Source organism: Polypterus senegalus, chromosome 8 (assembly GCF_016835505.1).
Source record: "Polypterus senegalus isolate Bchr_013 chromosome 8, ASM1683550v1, whole genome shotgun sequence".
Lineage (NCBI taxonomy): Eukaryota > Metazoa > Chordata > Cladistia > Polypteriformes > Polypteridae > Polypterus > Polypterus senegalus.
The window spans coordinates 69,970,299-69,995,003 of NC_053161.1; the positions used below are offsets into that span (position 1 = coordinate 69,970,299).

Consider the following 24,705-nt stretch of genomic DNA (forward strand, 5'->3'; position numbering starts at 1 on the left):
CACATCCTAAACTATTACATATTAAGTTAAATGGCATCTCTATATTAGTCCAGCGTGAGTGGATGAGTCCTGTGATAGTCTGGCTCTTGCCCTGTGTCCAGTACTCCCATGAAATGCAGATTAGAAATGGATGACAAGAAAACATTCAACTCACTTGACCCAAAATGGGGTCATGGGGAACCACAGTATATCCCAACAGCATTGGCTACAAGGTGGGTGCCAATACTGGATAAGATACCAGTTGATTGCCAGATACATGCACCCATATTTTGCACAGTGGCTTAATTCAGACTCACTAATTAACATGCCTTGCATATCTTCTGGATGTGGAAGTAGAAAGGAGTGGCTAAGAAATTAATATGGAGAGAACGTGCCAAGGTCAGGAATGAATTTAAACCCAGTGTCATAGAGCTATTAACAACTCTTGCACAACTGTACTGTGGAAATTTAAAAAAATCTATTTACAATTTCTGATTCAAATTAATACAAAAAATGGTGTTTACCTTCTGGAAAGCCTGCATACACTCCATTAGCTTTTCTCTGAGGGGTTGCACATCACTAGCAGATTTACAATTCATTTTGAAGTCTGTTGTATCAATGTCCAGGCAAGTTTGGGAATCCTTGATGTTTTGGTGAATGGACTTAAAAAGGTACTTGACTATAGCAAAATCAAAAGTATACATTACCTTTAAATATTAGCTTTTAAATATTAAATATTTACATTAGAAGAGGCCTTTCTAATAATAACATTGGTTTTCTTACCAACTTGTTCTTTGTTGTCCATTTCTAGTTTGTCATAGTGACTACCAATCAAGAACACTTTAGCTTTATTTATAACGTTGTTCTTGCAGACATCTAGGAAACGTAGCCAGTACAAAACCTGGAACAAATAATGTATCAAAAGCTTGTTCTTCTATATGTGTACAAACGTAATGTTACAGTGCAGAACTATATGTCATTTTAAGCAATGACATGTTACAGTGCAGAACTACATGTTGGTTGAAAAAACACTATATCAAATTACACTAACTTTATACAGTAGATCAATTCTTTTAGAGTATACAACTGTGATAAATATAGCTTTAGCATTTTTCCCAGCTTAAAAGTGGGAAAAATTAAAAGGTTTTCTAAATATGAACAATACTGAGAAATTAAGTCATGCATCTATTTCATGTAGGATTTACTACTGCAATGTATTATTCACAGGTTGTTTAAACCATTCTATATACATTAAATTGCTGTAAGAATTTTTAGTAGAACTAGAAATTACAACCTCATATCTTCAGTTCTTAAGTTGTTATTCTAGTTTTCAGTTAAGCTTGGGGTGGACTTCAAAATCTTCTATCATACATATAAAGTCTTAAATGGCTAAGGCCGTGGTTTCATATCTGATCTTATCATTACTTACACACCAGAGTGTGCATTAAGATCTCAAGACTATGTCCTACTAAACATTACAAAGATTAACTAAACAACAGCGGGAGGTCAAGCTTTTAGCTACAGGGCCAAAATTCTGTGGAATGATCTGCCCGCTAATATAAGGCATGTCCCTTCAGTCTTAGCTTTTAAAGACACTTGGTGTAGGTCCCCAGGGGCCTCATGTATAAATGGTGTGTACACACAAAAATGTTGGGTACGCTTGTTTCCACACTAACATTGAGATGTATAAAAACTAGTGCTGGGCAGAGATGAGAGATATCCTCCTGGAGCTGTGTGCTGTTAGAATACTAGAATGTATACTATTACATTTTACAGATAAATTTTAACTTAATTATACTGTTAATAATTAAACATTGGGGCATGGTAGTGTGGCGTAAGGGCTGCTGCCTTGCAGTAAACTCCTGCTTGGAGTTTGCATGCTTTTCTGGAGGGCTTCCTCTGCATTCTTCTTTCTCCTTACCAAAGGCATGCAGGTTAGGGGATTTGGTGATGTTAAATTGACACTACTAGTGCGTGTGTGTGTGCGCTTCTATTCACCCTGCAAAGAGCTGGCGCCCCATCCTGGAACTGTTTTGGCCTTGAGATTGATGCTTGCTGAGACTAGGTCATGTACATTAAATTTCACATTGATTTGGATTTATAAAGGGAAAGTACGTGGCACTTTGTTTATGCACAGTTTTATGAATCTGAATTTTTTCCTAGTTTTGTCTGTATGCCATGTTTTAGTGTGAATTCTATTCTATTCTGGCATTTGTGCGCTGATGTTTTCACATATATTGTCTCTTTCTTTCAGGTGTGTAATGGAAACCACAGCATAGAGAGAAATGCAATATTATTTGAAAGCGAACAGCGTCCGATCAGCTGTAAAAGTATGGTATTTCTAAATACAGTCAAACTGTATATTTGTCTCTTATTCAGTGCACGCAAGAACATGCAGGTGGCCAGATGCTGTGTGCTACAACATGCTGGCGGTGATCAATGCACATTTTAAAAAAAGAAAGAGACAAATATATGTGATGTTTTGAAGAAATCATTTTATGACACGATTTACCTTTATTTATTTACTTACTTCCTAAAGCCTAAAGTCACAAGTAGTGTGCAGAGGGCATGCTCAAAACTGTGTGTAATGCCACGAAAAGTGCCTGCTGACACTTTAGTATGCAAGCAATGGTATGTGCATTTTTGCTCCGATGTAGAAGGGAGCTGAGTTTACCTCTGTTACAGCGCGTCTATGTGAAAACAGCAGTATCAGATGCGGGGGTGGGGTGTGTTTGGGCTCGTGAACGCGGCTGAGATAATAAAACTGACTAAAAAAAAAAAAACAAAGCTAACCTTTACAAGTATCATAAATTACACCATCTGTTACAGACTGAAATCAAATGTACGTTTTTATTCTAAAATAGTAAGACTAAGAATAGTTTACTTCTCAAAACCGAGTGGTGCAGGATCAAACTCACGACCTTTTGATTGCCATTCTGCAGCTGATTCTATTGCGCCACGGAGGGAGTCATAATGAACAAGCTGTCAATGTCACATGTTAAGGCAGCTTTTTGTTTCTGCAGTTAGATTTTTGAATAAAAGCGCAATTGTGTTAGATTTGTACCTTTTGTGAAAGTGTTTCTTTTATTTGGACTTCAGGCTTCATACATTATATATTTATGCCTACATTTTGTCATCTACTACTAGAATATAAAAATGTTTCTGTTTTAACAATGTGTTTACACAGATTACTGTAGAAACGGAACAGACATGAAATGCGTGTGTTCCAAACAATGATCTATTATTTCCACTCTAAAACTCCCCTTCACTCCCAGAAAATCAATCAAGGCATGAGCTGGGAGAAGTTTGTGCAAGTGGGGGGATGGAACAGCTGGCTGCTTGCAGCCTGATTTTATCAGCACATTTAGATGAGAAAGGACGCTGGTGCAGAGCTGTGAATGATTTTAAGAAGCGATTTAAGGTGGGACGGATTTACGAGTTTTTTCGTAGGCTCTGGTAATTCTAGTGTTAAAGCTTGGTCTCAAAGCATGCCATAACAACAGTCTCCAGCTGCCTAAAAGATAAGTTTAGTACTGTACTTTTCAAGTCAAAGTCATTTCTTCACAAACATGGTACAGTGAACCCTCATTTATCACGGTTAATCTGTTCCAGACTCTACCGTGATAAATTAATTTTCAATTTTTTAAAACCAACCCCATGCCACGAACTGTAATGATTGTGATTTGGTATTTTAGAGCAAACCACCCACCCCAGCAGGGTGAAGGGTTTTTCCACAGGAGGACTAATAGCTGAATCTCATAACACTGGTGGTGTTTTGTTTAAAAATGACATGTACAAACTATTTTACCATTTGTGTATAACTGCAAGATATAGATCGATAACTATTTTGTATTTGGTCAATTTTTAAGCTTTTCCTCTGTGCTACATAGCCCCAAATATATACTAACTCTGACATAGACAGGCAAGACACGAGTTGTCACACAGCACTCCTTTATTTACAGCTGGGGAGTGCTTTTCTCTGCTCCCCATAGCACAGTACATAAAGAACAGTACAGTCCTCTTTTCCTTCTCTCTTCTCTCCGACTCCACTCCTCTCCTGGCAAGCTTCGTCCACTTCCTCCCAACTCTGGCTCCCTGAATGGAGTGAGGTGGCTCCTTTTATTCAGGTCCTGGGAGTTTTCCATGTGGCTCATCAAGATTACCTGCAATCACACCCAGGTGTGAAGAAGTCCACTATAGGGCTCCGCAGCTCCCCCTGGTGACCACCACGGAACCCAGCAGGGCTGAACCAAACTCTAGCTCCCAGCGTGCCCTGTGGAAATCCGTTGTGCCACACCAATATATATATGTGTATATATACCCCATGTTTCTGAGGAAATAATTTTGGCTTAAAAAATATAGAACTTATCCATTAATATGGTTCACAGTTATAAGAGACTTGACACTACCTTTGCAGCACCAAGTGCATGGCAGAAACTAATCCAGGACTGGATGCCAGTCAATCACCTTGTCATTCGCATTACACTCACTCATGCTCACCTGCATTTAACATGTGGCCTGCTCAAAAAATAACAGAAATTGTGACTAATGGAAGACTGATAAACCAACCAAAAAATATATTTTAAAGACAGGATATATACAAATAGGAACAAATATACAACAAAACAATAAAACCCAGCTAGCCATGTATGGGCATGCTTTGACAGGCTTGGGAATATTCAAACAGCAATCAAGACATCTTTCTTCCCTAAGCTGATACTGTACATGTAGAAGTGAAATAGTGAATAACTGCCTGTACTTGGCCAAACTAGGATATTAATACTAAATCCATGGTACATCTCTGGAATAATGGCTCATTAATAGCCATGTTGATGCAGTGCCTATGATTAGCACATTTGTACTAAAGCAGAAACTGCACAGTAGGCATAAGAATACATAAATGTTCAGACAGCTGCATCATTCTCCTAAAGTGAAAATTCAGTAGGTAACAGACGACAGTAACAGTAGTTACTTAGCCTCATAAGTGTAAGTGTTACCTAGTACTGTTGAGACAGGAACCTGAGGGGGACAGAAGACCATTAGGTATCCCGTCTCTTGAAAAATAGTTCAGACTGAAACTGTTATGTCATGAACTGTTTAGATGAGACAATGGATTGTAGCCTCACAACCTAGTTAATTAATTTTTAATCTTAGTGATATGTACTCAATTGATAAGTATGGGCAACAAATGCCAATAAGGAGTCAAGAGGTGAGTCAGGGTGAAGACTGGCAAGGAAGAAGCTTGAGGGTAATGTCTAATAGGGTGACATGGGTCTATTGTGAACATAACATGGGCAAGTTGTTGTTCACTTTAAGACATACAGTTTAAAACAAACATTCTTGCAATATCACTTATTTTGAAAGAAAGACAATTATAACTTATGAAATTTGGTTGGTAATAAAATATTTGAAAAAAGTCACAAGTTAATATTTTAAGCTGTTATAAAATTCTTAAAGTATATTTGTTACAGGAATGAACCTTTGAAAGTGTACCTGAGTAATTGCTTCAGACTGGTTTCCTGTTACTTCACTTTGAATCTGCTCAAGGCTAAAAACAATACAATACAACACATTCTCACTTTGTGTCGATAAGAGCAGGGAATGAGTGAAGTAATATTCCATCTGGCCGGCAAAATCCCATACCACAGCTTTGTCTCCTAAATGAAAGTGAAGCAAAAAATAAATAAATAAACAAATACATACTTCTCCTAAATAAATAGATATGTAAGGAATTTTACACAAATATGAAAATTGGCAAAGGCTCTTTTTACTTCCTTCATAAAGAGCTTTGGGGTAGGAACCAAAACACTATTGAAAGTATGCTAACTGAATGCATCGCAGAGTGGTTTGGTAACCTGACCTGCCAGGATTGCAAACTCCTGTAAAGGGCTGTCCATGCAGCTTCTAAAATGATTGGCCCTGATTTTCCCCAGCTTCATACCATCTACTTAACCAGATTTCTGAGGTGAACTAAATCCATCATCTCTGATGACAGCCACACAGCTCATCCACTATTGTCATTTCTGCTTTCTGGAAAGTGCTACCGGAGTCTCACCACTCGCTCTAGCCACTTCAGGGACTGCTTCTTCCATTAGGCCATATGGTCTCTGAACTCTCTGTTCTTATATGGCTTATGCTGTACCCACCTGCAGGTTTATGTGTAATTGCGCTGTATCTTACAGGTATACTGCCATCTACTTCTTTTTACTCCTATTTACTGTATTTATTTTTCTTCTGCTACTCTTATTTATTTACTGTATGTGTACATCATCATCTTATTATCTTATTGTATAATAGTGGCCATACATACTTCCCTACTCCCATCCACCCTGCCCACAACTGTGACACAAGAATTTCACTATGCTCTTGCAATATATGTAACAGTAAAGGTCTTTAATCTGTAATAAAAAAAAACAAACCAAAAGTACATAATGCAAACTGAATAAATTAAAAAGTAAAATCAAACATTAATTGTACCATTATTAATCTTAACACAATCATATCCATATGATTAGGAATCATTTAGCTTTCTTACATTGTTACATTACAGATATACACAAAAAAAGAAATTATATGAAACTTCAAAACATTACACCTGCATTACCTGCTTTGGTTAAAGTACACTGTGAAATTAATTGATGCCAACTATAAAAGAGGCTTCAACATAATGTATGGTTGCATCCTGGACTGAAGTTATACTGAAAAAGCATCTCAACTGTTGGCCTTCTAATAACACGCTGCCCCCAAGATATTTACCCTGGCTCAGCCTGATATAGTCAAACCATTCTGAAAACTGTTTATCATGGGTCATGGGAAGCCACAGCCAATCCCAGCAGCACTGGGTAGGAACCAACTGTAAAAAAAAACAACCAACTCATAGGAAATCACACTTTCACATTCAACTAATTTTGAGTAGCCAGTTAAAAAGAGTGCATATGTGTTTGTGATATGAAAGGGAAATGGAAGATGTTTTGTATTTTTGCATACAGTATTTTAGCCATTAGTTTTACATTATTCTTAATCCCTGCAGTGGGCTGGTGCCCTGTCCGGGGTTTGTTTCCTGCCTTGCGCCCTGTGTTGGCTGGGATTGACTCCAGCAGACTCCCGTGACCTTGTAGTTAGGATATAGCCGGTTGGATAATGGATGGATGGATATTCTTAATCCACTATTTTAATATTACTCTATCTAATGACACTTCCACCTTCCATTCTCTTCAGATTAGCATCAGGATGGAAATCTCTAGAAAATATTGATGTTTGCAATTCATTTCCAATATGTATAATTTAATTCGCTAGGAGCTGTCAACAACATGAGCTCCTGAAACTGATCCCTCACACTCTGCCTAAAGGCATCACCTAATGGACAAGCTGGTTTACATTTATTTCTTTTACAAATGATTAATTTTGTGATACTGAGAAGGGTATTTGGAGGGAGCAGGAACAAAGGGTTGGGTCTCATTGGAAAAACCTCTGTAGTATTACTAATTTATGTGCACTTCTCTTATTTAAAAAAACAAAAACAAACCTATGATAACAAAAATTGTGTTTGGGTAGTACAATGTGGTTTTTGAATTCAATCAACAAAAGAAAAAGAAAACACAAGCAAATACAATAACATGTTCTGGAGAAAATCCACCAAACTCAACACATACATAGCCTCAACCCAGCTCAGAGAGATAATGAGAAAGTCCCATCTAAAGTCACACATTATAAAGAACAAACCAAAAAATCAATTGAGAAAGGTCCAGCACAGGCTCTGCATGTTCACTTTACAATTACATTAATGAATTCTTGTCAAATACTGAAAAACAAATCCTGAACATGTTCTTACAAGGAGAATTTTTTTTCCAATACGTTTTTTTAATCTGTCTGGTATTAATAAAAATATTACTGTGAAATTATTAGAAGTGATTTTATATCCAAGGCAATGCAAGACATATTCAGAGATTTTGTCCAAAATGGTTTGAAATGTGCTATATTCCCAAAGTATCTGACCTATCAATATGGGCCTTAATGTCTCACGGTTTATATTTAAACAATGTACATTAGAGGATCAGCACAGGTTGAATGGTTGGGAAACAAAGTCAGAGAGTTGAGATTGCGATGGTTTGGACATGTGCAGAGAAGAAATGCTGGGTATATTGGGAGAAGGATGCTAAGGATAGAGCTGCCAGGCAAAAGAAAAAGAGGAAGGCCAAAGAGAAGGTTTATGGATGTGGTGAGAGAGGAGATGCAGGTGATGGGTGTAACAGAACAAGATGCAGAGGACAGAAAAATATGGAAGAAGATGATCCGCTGCGGCAACCCCTAACGGGAGCAGCCGAAAGAAGAAGATATTTTCTAGCTGAATTATGCCATCCTTGGCACATATTGAATTATGTATGGCTAAATTTCATTCAGTTTCAGAAATGATGGTTAAAAGACCTGTTTCCTACATCCCCTAAGGTCATCAATATATACATTCATTAAAACTTGTTGATAAAATCTAGAGATGCTATCCAATTTTTCATTTGGACTAGCTAACATCACCTCAGGGATACTTAGGTAGATTAGTTTTGACAAAGTTTTCATTTGTATATAAAAGGAATGGTGTGTCACCAGGAGATTACATTTGGAGTGTAATAATTCAGAGGATGCGAATACATTATCATCATAGATCTCCAAATGTCCCAATCCCTAGTTACTTCCTCAGAATGAATATTGTATAGATTAAAGAAAGCTGAAAAAAGAGAGTATTGTGTACAAGGCCAGCAGATAAAGGCAGCATCCCCAGCCTTAAAATGTGGCAAATATCAATTACATGTCTTTAATAAATGGTGAATGAACCACTGCTTTTGGAGGTAGGTACCTATGGTCCAATTGTAATTGCAAAAAGCCTTTTGATAATAGACACAGTTGTCTGGTTCCCTATTCTAATTTGAGATAATCATATGTTTTATAATGAAACATAGCAGCACCTATATCAAAACAAAATAATGTTGTGGCACTATGAATTAAATAACCACTATGATCAGGAATATTCTACTGCAATGGTAACTGCATAGAAATGTATTCAACATAAAGAAACCCATATTTCCCATACAAAGCAAATTCTCAGAATGAAATCTCATAACACATTTGAACACTACAGTTAAGAGCAAAACATTGTCATCAGTATAATGACCTCTTCCTTGAATAATCTATCAGCTTTCCTTTTGTTGACTCTTAAGGTATGTATAGTCTATGTATAAGTACATATTTTTAATCTTTGAATCAATGATGGGGATAATCTGTGCAATGATACCCTCTCACCATTTTGTAGTTATACCTGAGAGTACTTGGACCTTTAAATGTCACATATTGCATCACCTAAAAACACTTATTGAGACTGGCCTCTGATGATGAAATTTTCAATGTCTTCATTAATTTTTGGAAGTACTAATGCAATCATGTTTTTGTTGATTTCTTAGCACAATGTAATAACAGACTGACATTTTAAAATACTGATTATGGTGTTATACATAATATTTAACATAAACTGGAGAAGCAACAGAGGTTTCATGTCAGTGTACCAAAATGAGATGGAGAGGGCATTGAGTCTTACTATTGACAAGGTGTATATGGAGGGTGGAACTCATTAAACTGCCTGTTAGACTAGATTAGATTAGATCAACTTTATTAATCCCATAGGGAAATTTTAAATTATTTCCATGAGGAAATTCAATAGAGACCTGGGGCCTCATGTATAAACGGAGCGTATGCACAGAAAAATCTATTGTTAGAAACCTCAATATCGTATGCCCTAATGGAAAATCGTTTGTTTCTTGTTTTCCCGGTGGTCGTGTCCGAGATGTGATGAGACGTGCACCGGCAATCAACGCGAAGCACAAGAACAGGGCAGTTGGAACAACTGTTTTGCATGCCGGCGTAAATGATATAAGGCACCAACAATCGGAAATCCTCAAGGCTGACTTTGCAGCATTAATTAAAGATACGAAGGAGAGGACCCCATCGGCAAAGATCTTCATTTTGGGTCCACTACCTCTCCTCAGAAAATCAAACGAGTACTACAGTCGTCTGCGAGGATTAAACAACTGGCTGCAGGATTTCTGCAAGAAGCAAGCCACAGGTTCAACAACAGTTGGGACCTCTTTTGGGAAAGACTGCGTTTCTTCAAGTGAGATGGCCTGCATCCGAACAGTTTCGGTGCCTGGGTCCTCTCCGAAAACATATCTAAAGTAATTCGTTTATCTTGACTATCTATCTCTGCTCTTAACCCCATCCAAAATGCTATTGCTGTGCTAGGACATGATAATTGTTTAATAAAATCTTCCGTAAACGTGCACAACATTAATACTGTAATAAGCAATCTCAATGCACGCAGAAAATCTAGGCAATACGGCATAAACTCCAATAATCTAATTAAAATTACTATTTTAGCTGAACAATGTATTAAAACTATAAAAACAGATTATATATTAAACAAAAAATACACACAGAGCTAATAAAAATAATTTAGTTCCTATTCCAAATATCAATAAGCACATAGTATTCATCTCTGCCCTCCAAACATTAAATATGGCACTATTAAATGTTAGAGCTTTAACTAACAAGACGTTGTTTTTATCAACGATCTTATTAATGATAAAAATAAATTTTATTGCACTAAGTGAAGCGTGGCTTAGCTCAGATGGCACGGCTGTTTTAATCGAATCTGCGCGTCCGGATTACAGTTTTACTCGTGCAGACCGCCAGGAAAAGGGGGGGCTTGGCAAACATTTACTCGAGCCGTTAAAATGTAAAGATGTCAGTTTTGGTAAGTTCAAGTCCTTTGAGTATCTTGCCGTTGTTATCCATGGAGATTCTCACGTTCTAGTATCCGTGTATAGACCTCCAAAATTCAACGTGTCTTTTTTTGAGGAATTCTCTGACTTAATGTCAATTTTAATTACGAACTATGACACACTCTTAATAGTTGGCGACTTTAATTTTCATATAGATAATCAGTGTGACCAAAAAGTAAAAGAATTTATGAACCTCCTGGATTCTTTTGATTTGAGACAGCTCGTAATCAGCCTACACATAAAGCAGGTCATACGTTAGACTTAGTGATTACTAAAGGTCTTAAAGTTGATATAAAGATCATTGATATTGGTCTATCAGACCATTTTCTTCTACTTTTTAATATAGAAATAATGATAAAAACACTCATGAGAAGCATATTGTTAAAAAGCTTCTTTGACTCATCAGCAGCTTTAAAACTTAGAAACATTCCAAGCAATCAGCCCGTTTACAGTGCCAACTATAATAGCGAGGATAATGTAAATAGTAAGGTGGAAAGATTTAATACTAAAGTGAGAGCTGCTGTTGACATAGTTGCACCTGAAAAGACAGTTAAAAAATCTTCTAGCATTGTTATACCATGGAAGACCCAAAGAGTGTCTGATTTAAAGAGAACATGCCGTAGAGCTGAGCGTAAATGGAGGAAGACTAAACTAACTATCCACTATGAAATATTAAAAGTTAAAATAACAGAATACAATAACACTGTCCGTCTTGAGAGGCGCTGCTATTTCTCTAAGATTATAAATAACAATGCTAGTAATCCCAGAGTCTTATTTTCTACAATTGATGTCTACTAAACCCAGGTAACTCAAAGGAATGCCTCCTAAGTACTTCCAGTAAAACCTGTGAGGCTATGCTGTATTTTTCAATCAAAAAATTAATGATATTAGAAATAACATAGTATATCTCCCCAACACTAAGGATCCTCCTAAACCCCAGCATCCTGTTATAAACAAATTAAACTCTTTCACTAGGATAGATTTACCTGATTTACAAAAAATAATATCTCAATTAAAACCCTCCACCTGCGTCCTTGACCCAATACCAACAAATTATTTCAAAGAAGTATCAGGCGTGCTAATTGATAATGTTCTTGACATAGTAAATTCGTCATTAGATACGGGGGTCTTCCCAGACTGTCTTAAGACTGCTGTAGTTAAACCCCTACTTAAGAAACATAATCTTGACCCTCGCTCTTGAAAATTTTAGACCCATCTCTAACCTGCCTTTCTTAAGTAAAGTTCTGGAGAAGGCAGTCATTATGCAGTTAAATGACCACCTAAATAAACATGCTATTCTTGATAAATTTCAGTCGGGTTTTAGAACAAATCACAGCACAGAAACTGCACTTGTTAAAGTAGTAAATGATCTGTGGGTAAATGCAGACAGAGGCCATTTATCTGTTCTCATCCTCTTAGATCTGAGTGCTGCATCATTGCTCATAATATTCTTAGAAATCGCCTTAGTCAATGGGTGGGCCTCTCTGGCAGGTCTTAAATTGGTTTGAATCCTACCTGGCAGGGAGAAAATTTTGTTAGTTGTGGTAATTACAACTCAAAGACACATGATATCCGATATGGTGTTCCACAAGGCTCTATCCTGGGTCCGCTGCTCTTCTCAATCTACAGTGGGTACGGAAAGTATTCAGACCCCCTTCAATTTTTCACTCTTTGTTATATTGCAGCCATTTGCTAAAATCATTTAAATTCATTTTTTTCCTCATTAATGTACACACAGCACCCCATATTGACAGAGAAAAAATTGTTGCAGATTTATTAAAAAAGAAAAACTGAAATATCACATGGTCCGGGATATCCCTGTACTTGGCCGCATTTATCTTTCCCTCAATTGCAACCAGTCGTCTTGCCCCGGCAGCTGAAAAACACCCCCACAGCATGATGCTGCCACCACCATGCTTCACTGTGGGACTGTATTGGACAAGTGATGAGCAGTGCCTGGTTGTCTCCACACATACCGCTTAGAATTAAGGCCAAAAAGTTCTATCTTGGTCTCATCAGACCAGAGAATCTTATTTCTCACCAACTCAGAGTCCTTCAGGTGTCTTTTAGCAAACTTCATGCGGGCTGTCATGTGTCTTGCACTGAGGAGAGGCTTCCGACATTTATGGCTTCTGCCATAAAGCCCTGACTGGTGGAGGGCTGCAGTGATGGTTGACTTTCTACAACTTTCTCCCATCTCCTGACTGCATCTCTGGAGCTCAGCCAAAGTGATTTTTGGGTTCTTCTTTACCTCTCTCACCAAGGCTCTTCTCCCCCGGTAGCTCAGCTTGGCCGGACGGCCAGCTCTAGGAAGGGTTCTGGTCGTCCCAAACGTCTTCCATTTAAGGATTATGGAGGCCACTGTGCTCTTGGGAACCTTAAGTGCAGCAGAATTTTTTTGTAACCTTGGCCAGATCTGTGCCTTGCCACAATTCTTTCTTTGAGCTCTTCAGGCAGTTCCTTTGACCTCATGATTCTCATTTGCTCTGACATGCATTGTGAGCTGTAAGGTCTTATATAGACAGGTGTGTGGCTTTCCTAATCAAGTCCAATCAGTATAATCAAACACAGCTGGACTCAAATGAAGGTGATCTCAAGGATGATCAGAAGAAATGTAAAGTACCTGAGTTAAAGATATGAGTTTCACAGCAAAAGGTCTGAATACTTAGGACCATGTGATATTTCAGATTTTCTTTTTTAATAAATCTGCAACAATTTTAAAAATTCTTTTTTTTGTCTGTCAATATGGGGTGCTGTGTGTACATTAATGAGGAAAAAAATTAATTTAAATGATTTTAGCAAATGGTTGCAATATAACAAAGAGTGAAAAATTGAAGGGGGTCTGAATACTTTCCGTACCCACTGTACATGCTTCCGTTAGGTCAGATTATCTCAGGGCAGAACGTGAGCAACCACAGCTATGCTGATGACACACAGCTGTACTTATCAATAGCACCTGATGACCCTGATTCTCTTGATTCACTAACACAATGTCTTACTTGTATCTCAGAATGGATGAATAGTAACTTTCTCAAGTTAATTAAAGAGAAAACTGAAATCTTAAGTGATTGGCAATAATGGATACAATGAGGCTATTAGAAATAAACTGGATACATTAGGATTAAAAGTCAAGACGGAGGTAAAAAGCTTAGGGGTGATTGTTGACTGTAATCTGAATTTTAAATCACATATTAATCAGATCACTAGGACAGCATTTTTTCACTTAAGAAACATAGGAAAAGTTAAACCTCTTATATCATTGAAAGATGCTAAGAAATTAGTTCACGCGTTTGTTTTCAGTCAACTAGATTACTGTAACGCACTCCTCTCAGGACTACCCAAAAAAGATATAAATCGTTTGCAACTAGTACAGAATGCAGCTGCTAGAATCCTAACTAGAAAAAGAAAATCTGAGCACATCTCTCCAGTTTTGATGTCACTACACTGGTTACCTGTGTCATTCAGGATTGACTTTAAAATTCTGCTTATGGTTTATAAAGCCTTAAATAATCTCGCCCTATCTTATATATCGGAATGTCTGACACCTTATATTCCAAATCGTAACCTCAGATCCTCAAATGAGTGTCTCCTTAGAATTCCAAGATCAAAACTTAAAAGATGTGGTGAGGCGGCGTTCTGTTGTTATGCACCTAAAATCTGGAATAGCCTGCCAATAGGAATTCGCCAGGCTAATACAGTGGAGCACTTTAAAACACTGCTGAAAACACATTACTTTAACATGGCCTTCTCATAACTTCACTGTAATTAAAATCCTGATACTCTGTATATCCAACTCATTATAATAACTATTCATGGTGGCGCTAAAATCTATACTAACCCCTACTCTCTCTTCTGTTTCCTTTTCCGGTGTCCTCCACCACCATATACTCAAAGCACCGTGATGTTCCAACAATGATGGATGGATTAAAAGCCAGAAGTCTGTATGACCATCAACATCAAGTGACTGACTCAATGAAAACCCTAACTACAAAGAGGACTATTTCATTTATGTTAGGTAGAATGCCCAGACGGGTCTGGGCGGTCCTGTGGCCTGGAACCCCTGCAGATTTTATTTTTTTCTCCAGCCGTCTGAGTTTTTTTTTTTTGCTTTTTCTGTCCACCCTGGCCATCGGACTTTACTCCTTTTCTATGTTAACTAATGTTGTCTTATTTTAATTTCTTATTTTGTCTTTTATTTTATTTTCTTCATTATGTAAAGCACTCTGAGCTATTTTTTGTATGAAAATGTGCTATATAAATAAATGTTGTTGCTGTTGTAAATCGCAATGTAAAAAGCTTAAACTTGGCATAAAGCCACGCAGATCTTCACAGTAGCTCATACCCTGTCATACACAAGTTCTCCACGCGGTTTTGCAGACTGGTGGCACCCAGCGTCAAAGCAGTGCTACTGTTTCTGTGTGGCTTATCTTTCTTTTTCAGATCCACCTCCCTGACGCAGCTTTATAAACTTTATACACTGAAATTAACCACATATTGCTTATTAGTTTAATGCATCTGATTGTAATTAAACTGTAACAATATAATGGTCCACAGAATGGTCAAACTATTCCAAATACCATAACTGCTTTAGCATTGTTACTCTCACTGCACCTTCTTCTTCTTCTTTCAGCTGCTTGCGTTAGGGGTTGCCACATCAGATCATCTTTTTCCATATTACTCTCACTAGACCACTCGGAGTATTTATATCACTGTATCTGAGTGTGAGTCACAGCTGTACAGCAGCAGATCGGAAAGAGAATTATTGGTATACAGCATCAAGCACACGCTGCCTCAGCCATTCGCTATTTGAACTGCTCTCATCCAACAAATGCTTCAGAGTCTTTCCTGTACTGACCTTGCAGTTCAGAAACAGTTTCATCCCAAGAAGTATACACACACTCAATCAATCCATCAAGTGCTCTTTGTAGAACTATCTGTACTTATAAGTACAATCACCGGACTGTAAACTTGTGATACAGTTATAATATTGCACAACCTGAGCTACTTTATAAAGTGTGCATTTACATATGATGATGATATCATTTTTAAGATGAAATGCAGCAAAATATGTTTATTATATTATACAGATAAAACTTTAACTTTAACTACACGGTGCTGCAGCGCTAGCCAGGAGCTGGAACTTCGTTCACGGATTGTTCCTGCCTTGCGCTGTATTCTTGCTGTGGCTGGCGCGACACTGGAAGGATAGATGGATAGAAAAATTAAACATTATGAAGATACTTCAATGCTTCTTAAAAGTTTTGAGGAATCGGCGTTCTAAGCTTACAGATGGCTTAACATCTATTACAGAGCTGATTGTGTGGTGATTGGGTATTTGGAGAAATAAAAGTAAGGACAGGAATTGGGGGTTAGTACATTTGAAAGAGACAATACTGCTACAATAAAGTATTTCATTGAAGGTCGCGCATGGCGCAGCAAGCATCTTGCGTGAGACATGAACAATCACTGCGCCACTGTGTTCCCATGTTTAATAACATGCTTTAACTCCTATCATCATGAAAATGATATCACATATACTTCTCAGTATTTTAATTATTCAGAGAGCTGTAATATTATGAATGTAATGGATTCTGTGTCCTGTCAGAGGAAGAGAAAGCCCAGAAGCATGTAGTGATTCACACACATAGATCACATAGAAGATCAAATACAAAACAAAGCATTTAACATGCTACTTTAGTTACAATGGGATTTGAGAAACTAGTAAATTAAAAGATTTTAATATGAACTTTATAATGTTCTACTTTAATGACAAAATAAACCATGTGATTAAAGTGGAAATTTCGAGATTAAACTTGACGTTTCGTGCTTTTTCCCCACTGTGTGCCTTTTTTTTTCTCTGTACCCTAATAAGCTTTCATATGACACTCAGACGGTGGGCTACGACTTGCCTTTTCATGGCGACTTTGATATGTGACTTCTTTTTTTATTTTGGCACTGTGTAACATTGTGAACTTGAGCTTTCAAGTTTCTCCGACACGCTATGTCACTCGATCAACTTCCTTTTGTTGTTTATACCACTGTTTAAACCAACAAATAGTAAGTTTTTCCTTGCCTCCACTTGGTATTCACTGAAATTCTATTTTCCCTTGTACTTTTGATATTGTCTTTTCACAGAAGGCTGATCTTAAGCGATATTTATATTGATTTGCATATTCAAAGAGGTGTAATTCTGGGAGGAGATGGGGCAGGACAGCAGGCGCATACATGTGCGTTACTTTTCACATTGACCGGGATTTATGTAGCGGAAGAACGTGGAAGTTTGTGAATGCACAGATTTATGCATCTGGATTTTTTTGTGTGTAAGTACATTTCTGCTTTTGTGCTTACATCATGTTATAATGCGAATTCTACGCACGGCGTTATGCATGAGGCCCCCTGGTATGGATACAAGCACATTGTTTTTATTACAAAACTGGGATTGCTGCTGGGAAAAAGCTACCACTTTACAAAAACATTGGCTCCTGCAAGACAGGGGACATTTCACTATACACACTAATACACATGAAGGTCTAATAGATTAAAAACAGATGTTCCAATTTGTACTTCTAAAAGACCATAGTCTATATTCTTAGTTGATGCAAGTTGACTTTCTCTACATTTTCTTTTAGCTATTCATACGATAAAAATAGTTCTAATAGCTTTAGTATATGTAAAAAAAATGTGTCAATGTTAATAAATGTGTCAACAAACTGTTATATTCTTTCAGATGCACAGCTTTATTTGATCTGATCATATTTGCTGCATTTGTCCACTGTGGGCTATTACCCCTTAGCTTGACTGCTATATAAGAGACAATGAACTCATTTGATTGTTTCATTTCATGTCAGACTATTTTTTAATTTTTTAAAACCACATACTGGTTATCCATTATTGATTGAATTGTGTGTGTTTGACAACAGCTGGTTGAATGAATTTAGGTTATGTTTAACAGTCAGTTTGGATCTACTACAAATTTTAATAACCAAAAATGGTACAGGGAAGCTTTAACCTTTATAGTTGTCATTACTCCATGTGCCCACCTCACCAACCTTCACCTGGAATGGGCACTTCAATTTCCCAGCAATTAAGGACAATTAACAACTATGTGTCAAAGATCTCCACAACTACAACACAATCTCTCCCTAGCTTGCCTCTCTCTTTCTTGTTTCACCTAAATCTATAGGTTCTTCAGGATTTATACGCTCAGGTAGGCAGCATTCTTTCCGTTAATCTCATACCAGTTTTCTGAACAACATCCACTAAGCAATCTAAAGCAGTGCATGGCTCACCAGCTCATCTTTAATTTCTTTGAGCCCAAACCTTTTTAAACGGTGAAATTAAAGTTTCCCTTCTCCCTACTTACTTCAGCAGCTAGTATGAAAAATGTTACAATATATTCTCTAATAGGTTTAAATGCCTACTTAAGTTCTAGTAACCTACTGACTGCTATTTCTGAAATATTATATCATATATTTCCTCTCACAATTGAATCTATGGAATAACAACAGGGATGGTCAGCATCATACATAGTAGATGCCCATTCAAGGGACTCATCTTCTAATAATGATATAATATATTCTACCTGAACTTGTTCAGAGGGTAAGTCTTGCGCTACAAATCAAAAACCATACCACATTGATTTAGGAATCCTATACATTTAATAGGATCTCCAGAATAGGCCATGAATGTTGACGACTATTGTCTCTGATTTAATCTATTCTTTGAGAAAGATTGTTTAATTCCCCCACATTTGCTGGAGAAGGGTCATAAATTACCATGTTTGATATTTCAGTCCCATTAGATCCATTTGTAATTGCCTTATATTCCTTTTAACATGTCTCTTTTGGAGTAAACCATTTTTAAAATTCAAGATTGTTTTCTGCTAATAAATGCAGAATGAAATTTCAGACAGAGTTTCAGAGAGACCAGAAGACTAAGCATAATCAAAATAATAGGCCAAAGACTGTAAGCATAAGGGAAAAAGAAATCTGGTTATGTAACCAAAACAGAATTGAAGTAAAAAAAAAACATTCAAAGCAAAAGGGAATCTTTAACTGGGAAATACTTGAGAAAACCACATATGCAAATTCTTTGACTGTCTACAATGTTCAATGACTAGGATGTACATGATGCTGACTTTTATACCCTCACAATTGTGACGTCACATGAATTGTACCTGTAGTCAGTTTTCCATTATAAAATTATGGCATTCGATAGGCAAAATGGTGGCACACACAGAAAACAAAAATATTGTGGGGAAATGATGAAAACAATTTTTAACTATGGTAAAGCAAAAATGAAAGTAAAAATTTATTTCAGAAATGAAATCAGCACTCCAGAAACCCTTTTAAGTATGAACAAGTTACCCAATTGAAGAAAAAAATTAGGAGTGTGCTCCCCTCGACTTTCTCATATACTGAGATAAAGGAAAAGATCATCAAAACCACTTAAAATTGCGCAATATTTCTCAAATATCATATGTCTTTGTTTCTCATCATAACTAATTGATAATATTGATACAGAATCATTTATCTCTATTTATAATCAAACTTTATATTAAAATGAGTACAAAGCATACAATCATTCAACTTAAAATCATCTATCGAGCACATCTGTCTTGTTTAAAATTGTCCAAAATGTTTCCAGGGCAAGATCCAACCTGCGAATGCTGCAATCGAGCTCCAACCTCATTGGGCCACATGTTTTAGTTGTGCACCAAATTAACATCATTCTGGACCAAAATCTTTAAATGCCTCTCAGACTGCCTTGGTGTCACAATCTCTCCTCTAATCCATTAACAGCTGTGTTTGGTGTACTTCCAGATGAGCTTAAAGTGGAGAAGGACAAACAAACTGTAATCACCTTTACTATAGTATTGGCACGTAAACTTATCTTGCTCAACTGGAAGAATCCTAACTCACCTCTTTTCAGTCAGTGGGTAACCGATGTTATATGCTACTTGAAGCTGGAAAAAATTAAATACCTACAGGATCTGTGCAAAACATTAAAAACCTGGCAGTATCTAATTAATAAGATTTTACAATAAGCATTTAAATTGAGGAAGCAAATTGTCTTCCCCTGTTTATTTTATTTATTTACTTACTATTCTACTATTAAAGTTTATATATGTTTGCCTAGCTCTCCTTCTCATGTGTGGGGGTTGAATGGACTTGAACCTAGACATGTAAAATTGTATTTGCTTGTATGGAACGTTGTTTGATTTTAATAAATGCAATAAAATCTTTTTTTAAAAAAATGATATTTTCACACTTAGGTTGGTCAAAAACGGTGGTGGAATGTTTTCCTGATTACATATACATTACCTAGATTACATGCAAAGTAAACAGAGTTACAGTTACCTAAAAACATAGAGAAGGTGTTAGGATTATGTCATATTTATTGCAATAAATTGTTATAGGTAAAACTGCATTTAGCTACATTTAATTGTGGTAATGATGGCAGAAATAAAAAAAAATCATCAAATTAAATCTATCTATCTATCTATCTATCTATCTATCTATTAATTACCAGGAAGATAACAGGGATGTAGCAGCATATTGTTCCCATTATATTTTTATATTTACATGGCAAGTTCAAAGTTTACACGCTATTGTTAAACTGATGATTGTCAGGGATGCCACAGGCAACGACCCGGCCGGGACGCCGTGAGGGACCGGATGTGGGTCTGCGCCCACCCTGGATCACGTGGGGGCCACAATCCTGGTTGCTTTGGGGGCCACGGGTTGAGGGCATGGAAGCCCCACCCTGTAGGGGCCCGTGGTCACCACCAGGAGGCGCCCCAATGCCTTGGGGACCTGTTACCTCAGCACTTCCGCCACACCAGGAAGTGCTGGGAGGAAGATTGAAGAGGACACCAGGTGAGCTGCCTGGAGAACAGCCGGCACTTCCGCCACGCTGGGGCATGGCCAACGGGGGAGTGTCGGAAACACCTGGAGCTCATCCGGGACATGTATAAAAGGGGCCGTCTCCCTTCATTCAGGGCTGGAGTCGGGTGGAAGCAGGACGAGGCAGAAGAGAGTGTGGAGGTGGCCCAAAGAAAGGCATTTTGTGGCCAGGACTGTGTGTGTTGGGGTATCTGTGCACGGGACTGAGTTTGAGTTACGGTAAATTGTAAATATTATTGTAAATAAATACGTGTGGTGGTGATTAACAACATGTCCGCCTGTCTGTGTCCGGGTCGGCTCCACATGATGTATAATTTAAAATAAAATTTATAATAATTATTGAAAGAATATGTATTATATTGAATACAGTTTTTAATATCATGCACATGTTTATATTTCCATTATACAAAAAAATCAGATGGTTGTTTAAATAAAATACTACTTCTGGTTCAGTAATTTTTCTCAAAATTCATATCTGTTTGCTTTTTATCATTATAAATACCTATACAAAATTTGAATCATCTAAATTTTCCAAAAGTATTCAGTTAAAGTACCACTTCCGGTTGCCAGAAGTGGCCCAAAAGTTGATAGGATTCCTTATTTTTGATATAAAGCAGGTATACAAAATCTCACTGACCTATGTCAAAGGTTTTCGAGTTATTGTGTTTACACACAGACAGACATAATTTCAAAAATAATATTTTTGGACTCAGGAAGGTATAAACTGCCAAAATTCATCAAAATCTTGAGGTCGAATTGTTTCAGGATTCCTATACTTTCTCTAAGCTGTGTATACGAGAAAGTAAAAAATTTAAATGTTATCCTTTAATGGCAACTACTGTAGATAATCAGATTTACAAAAATACTTTAATTCTGATAGTACATATATGATTATAACACCAAATAGCTTAATTATTTTAACAAACATTAAATTATTGTTGATTTCACATGAACATTTGAAAACATTTTGAGACATCAAGAGGTACAATAAATTTTAATATAGATACATTGATTAATGAAAGCACAAAACAAATAGACTTTAGAAAGTATCTCTTTGTCATCACAATCTCACCTGCAAAATTGCTTTTTGTAATCTGTACACCTTCGGTAGATGGTGGAGAGTCTGGATCTCTAAACCAGCGTTGGACATAAGATAAAATACCAGTCTTGCAAAACAAAAAATAAGAAAACTTAAAATTTTGAAGAACTTACAAAGGAATTATGTATATACTTTATAAAATAATGTCTACCTGAAGAGTACTGAAACTGATGTGCATTGTAATGATTATATTATTAGAAGCTATTTATGAAGAATTTATAATAAGCTACATAACAACTGGATTTCTGTGGACTAAAATTAACAGACTATAAAGCACTGCTGTAGCACACACTTCTGATTCACAGAGAATCTACAAAATGAATGCTGTGTTCAAAATTTGATTGTACTTGTTTTCTTTTTTTTACTCAATGAAAAGGAGAAAATATGAGATAAACAGAATATTACAATTTGTAATAGAATGTGTCTTACTTAAGAGGAAGGCAGTCCTCTAAAATGACTGCATTAACAGGTTAGCCAATTAATGTAAAATACAACTTTCACAGTAAAAACAACCAAAACATTTTCATTAGTAAGCTAGTTACTCTAAGCACTTAATGGATAAGTTCAACATTTTTTAAGTCAAAGTTATTTCTTCACAATCATGGTGTATCAATTCATCCCATGAAGCTATGTTCCACCGTAAAGCATTTTTTATAAATGAAAAAAATATATACAGTACCATGTATTTTCTTGCCATTTGAAAATATGAGCACCAGTCCAAATTTGAAAACAAAAGTCTTAAACTTAGTGAATATGTTTTTTTCGAAGTAGCAAGTTTTGATTTAAGAAAATGTGTCTTCTGCCTACAGAAAAGATGTAAAACGTGCACCCACATTTATAATAGTCTGTATAATTATACCACACTGCCGACTAAAACATCACATAAAGGGATCATTTTCCTGCAGATCACCTAATGTGGTCTCCCTAATTCTCTGCATGAAATGTCCTGACACTGCACTCTGTGTGGGAGAAACTGGACAAACACTCCGCCAAAAAATAAATTTACACAGGTTCCACATTAAATGTGGCAACACAGATGTTCCTGTAGCGGCCCACTTCAACAGCTATGAACATTGTGAGATGGACTTCAAAGTCACAGTGCTTATGGGCAACTTCAGAACACAGCAAGAGAGAAAAGAATGGGAAGTTAAGCTCATGTTAAAATTTAATACATTACAAAATGGTTTGAATAGAGACAAGAGTTTTATGGCCAGGTATGAGGATTGTTTGCATCTCTCAGACTGACACAGACAACCTGACTACAGATCCACATTGCATTGAAAAACTCATTAGAAACTTCAAAAGACTTTGTTGGACAGTTATCATATCCAAATATCTTGACCATACATTGTTTTTCTCTCTTGTTAAATGAACTCTAGCCTGAAGGAGTCTATTAATTTTTTACATTTAAGATTTCTCACTTTACCATTGCTGTTTTTTGTCCTAGTGTGTATATAAACACAGGGAACTCCAGTCTCTGTTATTACATCTTGCCTGAAGAAGGGGCCAGATGTTGCCTCGAAAACTTTCATATTGTAATCTTTTTAGTTAGCCAATAAAAGGTGTAATTTTGCTTGACTTTTCACTAAGACATTTAGAAATATTTCTGCTTTTTCTATAGATTTAAATGCTTAACTCTCTTTTGTTGATTTCATTATATTTTACCCTTTCTATGTGCAGTTTTCCCCTTTTGTTGTATCTTATTAAAGACAATTAAAAATGGGCAGAGCAGACACACAGGCAAACAACATTAAATAATCAAAGGATGAAACTACTTTAGCGTCAGACCCACTAATTAGTAAATAATGGATTAATTAAACAATTAGAACACCTGGAAAAGTAGAATGAAAATCAAGATGAAATATTGTTAAAAAGAAAAAAAATACATTATTCCCATATAACTGCTTGGTACATTTTAATATTTTTATAATCCTCTTTAATAAAACCCTTGTGTGCATCCAGTGTCCGCGTGTGTGTCTTCTGGTGAAGTGCGCATGCGCGGGGCCACACAGCACATGTTCAGTCTCTTCCTGTGCATTCCCTGTGCAGAGAGATACACACACAGGCGCGCGCGAGTCACGCACACAAACAGGTGCGCTCGAGTCACGCACACACACAGGCGCACGCGAGTCACGCACACACACAGGCGCACGCGCGTCACACACACACACACAGGCGTGCACAGTCCGTGTGTGTGTCTTCTGGAGAAGTGCACATGCGCGAGGCCACACAGCACGTGTTCAGTCTCTTCCTGTGCACACACACACACACACAGGCGCGCGCGAATCACGCACACACACACACACAGGCGCGCACGCGTCACACACACACATAAACACACGAGTCACACACACACGAGTCACACAGGCGAGAGACAGACAGACACACACACAGACACAGAGGCGTGCGCTTAAGAGACACAAACGCGAGAGGCACACACAAAGGTGCACAAGAGAGAGACACACACACAGGCGTGCATTGTTGTAATGTTACTTTTCTTGGTTGTTTATTAAATTACAGATTTTTCAAATGTTCATTTTTTCCCCTGTGCTTAAAACTCATTAAAAAAAGAGTTTTTAGCGAGCGGGTCATAAGGCTATAGCGCAAATTCTTGCAGTGTTAGTTTTCTCTGTTGTTCAAGGTTTTCTTAGTGTTAGTCAATGTTTTTACATTTAGTTTACTATTACGCTGTGCTTTCTATGGTATAGTTAACTATATTTGTGCTTAAAAACTTAAAAAAATATATATTTACATACAGTTCATACGGTCTGGAACGGATTATGGTCGTGAACCGAGGTTCCACTGTATTACTGTCAGACAAAATTACAGGCATTTCACGGAAATACAAACCAGTATTACTGAGAGAGAAAATTAAAGGCACACAATACAGTGACACATA

General features: G+C 37.0%; 1 protein-coding gene across 5 annotated transcripts in view; it reads right to left on the reverse strand.

The window, feature by feature from the left end:
- The window catches only part of LOC120534014 (death-associated protein kinase 1-like), an 81,872-nt gene that overhangs the window by 9,635 nt on the left and 47,532 nt on the right, over nucleotides 1-24,705 (reverse strand). For all 5 annotated transcript variants that reach the window (XM_039761227.1, XM_039761224.1, XM_039761223.1 and 2 more), the window contains 4 exons: nucleotides 21,780-21,873; nucleotides 5,473-5,636; nucleotides 763-880; nucleotides 504-658 (listed from right to left, as the gene is read on the reverse strand). In XM_039761227.1, coding sequence (XP_039617161.1) covers nucleotides 504-658; nucleotides 763-880; nucleotides 5,473-5,636; nucleotides 21,780-21,873 — 531 coding nt within the window. The remainder of the gene's footprint in view (nucleotides 1-503; nucleotides 659-762; nucleotides 881-5,472; nucleotides 5,637-21,779; nucleotides 21,874-24,705) is intronic.